Below are 8,386 nucleotides of genomic sequence, written 5' to 3'. Positions count from 1 at the left end.
CACTTTCCCTTTTACAATTTAACCCCGGGGACATTTTTTCGAAAGGGGGGGACGGCCCAGAGGGATGGCGTTTTGGGCCCCGGTTGTCAAGGTCACAAGTTAAAGAGTGCAAGCCAAGGTTGCGGACTTCAATGAAATCGAAAAGATACTTATCATGGAAGAAAGCGGAACGAGTTCAAGAATTAAAAAAGTTGAACGTAATAAATACAACATACTTTATGGTCCAAATCCAAGCCCAAGAGAGGAAGATTGGAGGGCCCACACCTGAGCCCAAAGGGAAGCCCAAATAACAAAATCGACCTAAGGTGGCCGAAATTCGGTCACAAAAGGGCAAAGAAATCAAACTCACGTTTGAAGTGCCCTAGTATTAGGCAACTTTTCCTATTTTGATAGGGAATAGTTTTGATAATTATTTTACATGCTTTCCTAGTTTAATCCTTATTAGGTTCTAGTATTAATTATTTCCATAAAAGTAGATTCTAATCCCATTCTATTTGGGATAAGTTTCCCCTATATATAGGGTGGATTTTGTTATTTTCATTAGACAAATATTATTATTATTGAGAGTTTCTCTATTTTACACCTTTGTGTGTGGCTACTTTGGATTTATCTTGCAACCTTATAAGAATGATTCTTTTAAGGTAAAATTAATTCGTATTGATATCTTTGGTTCTTATTCGTAAATTAAAGAAGGTAATTAGTCTTATACTAATTATTGTCTCTAATTTCTTCGAAATAGGGGTCTAGATCACCTTTTGATATAAGTTCTTGAATTGACTCTATTAGTATCTTAATTAGTCTTAATCCGCTAATACTAAGACCAATTAGGGTTCTTATCACTTAATCTTAAAATTTGGGGATTTTATTCTTGAATTTCGCCTATCTTTACATTCTTGTCTTTAATCTTCATATTTTCGCTTCCGCATTATAATCTTGTTTGTTCAAGTAACCCGATTCTTATCAAACAGGTTGGGGTCAATGCTTTAACCCCATAAGCCACTATGGTAGACTGTTGCTGCTAAAAAAAAAAAAAATCTATCACATTAAGCGATAAAATTGTACTCCATCTGTTTCATTTTGTTTGTCCCAATATTCAATAATAACAACTTCTTTTAAAACAATTTGGCATACAATCGAAACGACTCTAGTTAGATAGCCGTCTCTTTCTTTCATTTTATAGCTTCGTGGACGACTTGACGAATGACACAAGGAAAATTTCAGGACAAGGTAGTGAAGGCTCGCGTGGTTAAACATACTAGTAAATAAGCATGAACATACCTCCGACAATTAATTTGGAACGTCGTTGGCGTTTGTTACGATTCGGGTTTTCTGATCACACAAAAGTTCCACTATAATGACTTAGTTTATTAAGAAGAAATCTTTGTGCTTAGACTTAAATAATGTGAGTCATACTTGCTTACAGATTCTTTATCTGAAATTTTCTTAAAAGTTGTTGGCCAGGCCTTTTGAGATAGACCTAAAATACCTTCGATTCTATCACTATGAACTTTGATACTAATGACGTACAAGGCATCACCCATATCTTTCATAAATCAGAAGTTTTAGAGAGGAAGTTTCACCAAATTTAACATCGCTGTATCATTGGTTGCATGTGAGATACCATATAATAAAGGTAAAAGATAAACTTTGCATCTACTATCCTTCTGATATATATAAATTTGATCCATAATATTTCCAACAAAATCAAATATTATTATGTGTATTTAAAAATTTATAATAGCATGTAATCGAGACATTTATTGATAAAAAGAATATAGAAATATGTTATTTATTAATGCAGCACCTTAAGATATTCCGATACCTTATTTATGAACTATAATTTGCTCATTTGTTTAGATTTGTATAAGAGAGGAAACTTTGATGTAGTTTTCACAAATTGTGGGATTTTCGTATTTATGAGAAAAAACTATAATATAAGAAATTCAAATTACATGTCCAAATAAAATTTTAACTCCAAATCATAATTTGAAATCATGATCAAAATCCACAAAAAAGTTTCTTGGTGACAAGCAGGGCAAGTTGAGATTATGACTCTAAACTCTGTTTGAGTCAATCATGGTTGTTTCAAACTTTCAATTTGAAGGCTGACTACAAGACCCCCATAATTGACAATCCATATACAACTTGAGCAGCTTTCAACTTAATCCAGTGGTCAGGTCAGCAAGCCTTTGATTTTTAATGACAGAAAGCCCCACCCCATATAGAGTAGGTCCACTAGCTTATATCCGCATAACACTGGCTTGACAATAGCAACTACTCCATGCAACATGCTCCAAAAAGGGCTGAAAGGACACGCATTCATGCTCTAAACTAGAAGAAACATGACACGTTTCAGTGTTCTATATTTAGTACCATTTCCTTTTAGACCTAGTACTTTGAGGTTTAAATTATTTAAATTCTAATCAATAATTTAAAATATCTATTTTATCATATTGATATAAAAAAAATTATAATTTATATTCATTTCGTCTCAATCGTTTGCCTTACTTTTCTTTTGTCCATTCCAAAAAGAGTGTTTGTTATATATTTAAGAAATCGATAATTCAAACATCTTACATGTGTTTTTATAACCACAAGATTCAAATAATATTTTAATAATACATCTTTAATTTAGACTATAAGATTCAAAAATTTCTTTATTTATTAAACTTTATGCATGGTCAAACTAAAACATAATATATATATATATATATATATATATATATATATATATATATATATATATATAACTTTAAACTAATAATATTTAATTTAATTTCGAAAATTAGTAAATTTAATAACTGGAATTAGGCAACTTCCAGTCAAATCCAGAAGATATACATCATGTTGTTCAAAATAATAGAGCCAAATAACACGCGTTGATAGGATAGTGTTAGTTTTCCAAGTTCCTTCGCCGACCCACCAGTCTCCTAAAATGTCCAAACTTGCGAACCAATTCACCGAATTGGCAAATTATATTCGAAATTTCCTTTCTCCTACCTCCACTTTCCAGATCTTTCCGTATTTAAATAGGAAAGGCATTCCATTCTTTAATCCACCCCCTCTATATATAGCTCTGCAGCTTCCTTTCTTAGTATACAAGTTGAAAACACTAGTTTAACACTTACATAAACCGAAAAACAACAAATCAAATACTTTCTTGTCTTGTTTATTTGTTCCTCGAGTTAGTACCCAAAATACAACCAACGATGATGATGTCAATTTTCAGTTCCTTTGATGCCCTTTCTGCTGAGGTCTCTGGGCAAAAATTGAGCCTTTTTAAGACACCAAGTACTGAGACAAAGCAACAACAACAAAAAGAACAAGATGTTGGGCCTATCGTATCTGATAGGAAGAACGTGGCTTCTCCGACTTCTACTTCGCCACCATTGTCTTCGCGTCAACAGCAGCAAAAGAGGCAGAGGTTTGCACTGGAATTGGATGGTGTCCATTGTTTCGAAACTATTGTTCCATATTAAGTTTAGAACTAAAATTTCAAGATTATATTGAAATTCATTATTCTTTTCTAATTAAGATTATGGTCATGTACTCTGCTGTAAATTCAGGAGATTGATATACAACTTTTGGGTTCTGATATTGACTTGTTTTTTTTGCTTATTTGTAAGACTTCAATTCGTAAATTCTCCTTTGTTTCATATCTATTTTTTAATCTTGTCGGCGTTCAATTTCAAATACAATGGATTACAACAAAATACAGTAACAACTTTACTGATGATTTTTGGAGCTAATTTTATGAGATGAAATTGAGTGAAAACTATTTAATCCCTGAAAGTTTATTATGACGGTGTTATCCTCGTGCCAGATTTCTTGCAACTTTATTGTCTAGTAGATTGTTAGGTGAAGAATGCATATAATAACTACTACTATGTTAAGTGATAAAATTGTATTTAACAGACGCATGCTGATTTTTTTTTGGGTTAAAAAAATAGGATTAGCTGGGTAAGTTTGTGAGTTTTCAACAGGAAAATTATTGTCTTTGTGTGATCTATAAGTCATAAGTTCATTGGTGTAGGCTCTCTGCCACTTTCTTTAGGGCAGCGGTTACCAACACGAGACTTCATGCGTTGGCCAATCCTTTTTATAATTTCTCTTCACAATATGCTAGAAGTGGCTTTTACTGAAACGAAAATAAAAAAAGAGATGCTGGAGAATCCGTTGACAATTCTAGTTAGAGCGATCACGAAATAAATTCTCAGAAGTACTAGGACTCCCAGAGTCGAATCCTGAATGAACAAACCAAATTGGAACTTCTAAAATCAAGTTTTAAACAAAACCTTGTAGATGCCACCAAGATTTAACCTTTTGTTAGAGCTAACTTTTACTAGCGGATCTAATAGTGTGACGCGAGGTAATTGATAGCCAAACAGTGAAATTGTGAGAGCCTTGTGAAATTGGAGAACAGAGGGAGGGATTCAAACAAGTAGGTCCAGAGACGGTGCAACAGATGGTAGGGATACTTTTTCTTTTTTGATCGACAATCAACTTCCTCTTTACCCCAAAAGCTGAACAAAAATATGTTGACAAGATATTAAAGGAGAAATTATCATGGAGACCAAATGTCCAACCTGGAGAGACCCAAGTTAAAGATGGGTCATTCTAAATGTTCTGCTTGCTTTATGGCCACATCTCTTCACTGGTTTCATTTTAAGCACTGTCCCTTGCTGGTCTAGTTGTAGCACTGGCGCTTACAAAGGATGACCAACTAGTTGTTACTGGTCTTCCAAGCATTGCAGCTTGTAATTTCAGGTTTCTAGCTGACACATATTTTGGCTTAATCTGTAACTTCTTGGTTGAAATGCTGGATTCTGTCTATCATAATTGTCAGGGTCGAGGAAGATCCCAACTTGCACCATTACGTCTATTTTCTACTTCCTCTGTCCCATATTAGTTGTTTATATTACTAAAAATATCCGTTTCAAAATACTTGTCCATGAATCAAGATAGAATTAATTAGATTTTTCCTATTTGACTTTAACATTAATTATTTTTAAAATAATCATTATTGATTAGAGTATAATTTATTGGAGAGAGATAAGAAAATGTTGTGAGAGTTTGCTTTTACTTAAAATTTCTTAAATGACGTGTAAAGAAGAAAGTGGACAAGTAATATAGAAGAGAGTAACAAACAGACCAAATCAAAGTATCTAAGCCCCCCCTTTGCAAAAGTCAATAATTGCTGTTTGAAGTTAATTTGAAGTTTGGTTGACTGCGTTATTTATATACAACTTGAACACAGTTCAAGCTTCAAACACATTGACCAGGTCAGCAATCTCTTGATTTTGAACAAAGGGAAGTCCACCAAAATGGAGTTGGTCCCAAACCTATTCGCGAGAGAGATACATTGGATGGACAATAGCAGGTGGCATGCTGTTACTAGAAAAGACGCGCAAAGGCGTATGCTTAAACCACGGCAACAAGACACGTTTCAGCAGGTATTTGCTCGTCCACAAGGGAAAAGGAAAAGTATTACTCCCCGTATTTTACGTGGATATAGTTTTTAAATTTTTAAATTTGTTAAAAAAAGAAAGTAGTACCGTTTTCTTTTTGAAAGCTATTATTTTACTAGCATTTTTATTTTATCCCTAATAATTGTATTGGGTAAAATTCAGAGAATTCAGGTGATCGTGTTACGTTAGGCATTGACACGTGGCAATAGGAGACAGATCAAGCGTGAGTTAGCAAGTGGAGAGCACCGACAAGCACCCGTGTCCGGTCAGAGACCAAGTTCGGATCGCAGCCCCGGAGACGAAGATCGTAAGGATCCGAGGAAGCATGCCAATTCACCGGTCCTATGCGAAGCAAGTCGAGTAGGCAACTGTATGGAAGATTCCGGGTCCTCCTCGCTCCTTTATTGTACTTTTTTACCTGTATTTATTTTAGTAGTAAAGAGGGCATGATTCGTGGATCATGCACCTATAGCTCAAGTATAAATGGAGATTCTCATTTCATTGTAACACATTCTGAATTGCACAAGCACAACATACTTGGGAGCCGTTTGGCCATGAGAATTTTCACTTCTTTTTGGAAAATTATTTCACTTTATTTACGAATCAGCGTATTCCAAATACAAAAATTTGAAAAACACCTAAAAACTTGTTTTCACTTTTTTCACTTTCAATATATTCAAACAATCAAATATTCTTTGCAAAAATTATAACCAAACACAACTCCATCTTCAACTCCCACTTCAAAATTGCAAATAAAGTGAAAAATATTTGATTTTCATGGCCAAACGCCTTGTCACGACCTAACCCGAGAGCCATGATGGGCACCCGGAGCTAGCCTACCGAATACCTCAAAACATACATCATCAAACTGTGCCTATATATATGAGTCGACATGGCTGACAAAGGATGTATCAAAAACATAGACCGAGGAGGTCATAAAACATCTAGCTGTACACATCTGTCTACGAGCCTATACATGAAATACATAACGTATTAAGGACGGGACAGGACCCCGCCATGCCCATATATACACAAAAGGATCATACGTTCCGAGCCGCAACTCCGGGAACAATGGAGTGCCCTCGGACCAACGCCGAAGAAAGTGCCTAAGGATCGCGTGCCGTCTCCCCGTCTCCACGGAAGGGCATGAACGCGCGTCCACAAACAAAAGGGACGCGCATGGATAAAGTACTGAGTATGTAAGGCATAAGAGTAACATAAAAGAGACATAAGAAAACTATAATGTGAGTGAATGCACCCTGTATGTCTGAACTGTCCCTGTGAGTAAATCACGTATATAATTTCTATACATGTGAACTACTTCTGAGGGATGATGATGTGCATAAATAATGTGCATGCATGCATGAGGTCATACATATACATATATGCGTATATAACTTCTGTCAAGCCTCTGTGGGCTTCCCATCATATCGTATTGGCCGGCATTGTCATCAGCATCATCATTGTATCCTCATATGACCAGCTGATCAGGTGGTAATGCGTATATAACGCCGTCACCTTGCCCCATACCCCATACATATATACATAACACATAATATATGGACATATAGCGCCTGAGGGGTCTCGGGTCTATATATGTGTGTGTGTGTGTGTGTGTGTGTGTGTGTGTGTGTGTATGAATGCAATGCATAAACATGATAGGAGTATAAGTGACTCCAGAGACCATACTGGATCTAAGAAAGACTTTCTGAAGATAACATTATGGAACATAAATAAAAAGGATCATCCCTAATTCTAAGAGTAGAGTCATTATGGATTTACGTTACGTATACGTTTGGCTTACAAGGATCATGCCAAAAAGAAGGAAAGGAATGGCCTTACATACCTTGTCGTCTCCTAACTAATCAACACCTATCTTCCCGAGTTTTCAAATCTACATTCAAGAGGATTCATACTAAGGTCAAGCCATTGAGACTCTCATAAGGTCAACCAACTAATACTTGAGCTAATGAAAATCGAACAACATTTCTTTTATATCTTTTACTTCCATTAATCCTCCAAACAACACCCAACTATCAACAACAATGTTAGCAATTCCATAATTAAAAGATTATATACAATTTATACTTAAATCAATCTAAAACTTCCTTTCAAATTCCATTCATAATCAACAACTACAACACAATACTTTAACTTTCCCTACCATCATTTCCTTCACTTTTATGACTTATTACCCTCCAAATCAACTTAATAAAAGTAATGAAAGGAAGAGCATACATTATACTTGAAGAACTTCACTCACACAATCTTGTTTTTAAACCAAATCCAGCACAACTTCAACTAAAAGCAAGGACCATCATCTTTCACAAACTAGCTTAGAATTTTAAAGCTTGATTTCCACTTGAATTAGCTTAGGAGGTGTATGGATATGTAGAGATGGTAGTGGGAGCTTGAAGAGTCTAGAGAATTCTGATTTTTGGGTGTAAATAATGACCCAAGGTCGTGCCTTTTTTAATTTATAAAAGAAGGAAATTTTCCGCAGCCTGTAATTCGACGGCAAGGTCGACGCTTCGTCGACCATTCGACGGTCCGTCGACTTGCAACCGTCGAATGACGACAGCCTCTGATTCTCAAAGGGTTGTTCGACATTGCAAATCGACGGTCCGTCGACTTGCAACCGTTGAGTTGCCTAGTTGTCAAACTCAGTTTCTTTTGGTTCATTCAGCCTCCAATCTTCCCGATACTTGCTGAATATAACTTAAACTCTCATATAAGTAGAATAATCATATAGAATCTCTTATGACCTTGACAACAACTTCACTTTATAACTCTATGTTGGCTATCTTACGGCGAAACTCAACGTATAAAATATAGGGTGTAACACGCCTACTTAGCGATCTATTTGTGATTCTTTGTTCTTCGTTGACCTCCTAAGCTTTGTCAGTAACCCTGCCGGA

General features: G+C 35.5%; 1 protein-coding gene across 1 annotated transcript; it reads left to right on the top strand.

The window, feature by feature from the left end:
• The first annotated feature begins 3,026 nt into the window (after positions 1 to 3,026).
• On the top strand, positions 3,027 to 3,656 carry LOC132058267 (uncharacterized). The gene has a single exon (XM_059450823.1). The coding sequence runs from the start codon at positions 3,210 to 3,212 to the stop codon at positions 3,477 to 3,479; it is 270 nt and encodes an 89-aa protein (XP_059306806.1). The 5' UTR covers positions 3,027 to 3,209; the 3' UTR covers positions 3,480 to 3,656.
• The last annotated feature ends 4,730 nt before the right edge of the window (positions 3,657 to 8,386 follow it).

Source organism: Lycium ferocissimum, chromosome 5 (genome assembly GCF_029784015.1).
Source record: "Lycium ferocissimum isolate CSIRO_LF1 chromosome 5, AGI_CSIRO_Lferr_CH_V1, whole genome shotgun sequence".
In the NCBI taxonomy this organism is placed as follows: domain Eukaryota; kingdom Viridiplantae; phylum Streptophyta; class Magnoliopsida; order Solanales; family Solanaceae; genus Lycium; species Lycium ferocissimum.
The sequence above is the reverse complement of the archived record's forward strand: the minus strand, read 5'-3'. Positions and strand labels throughout refer to the sequence as shown.

Excerpts from the sequence above, each read along its gene's own strand:
- LOC132058267 (XM_059450823.1), top strand. The coding sequence starts at position 3,210 with ATGATGATGTCAATTTTCAGTTCCTTTGATGCCCTTTCTGCTGAGGTC.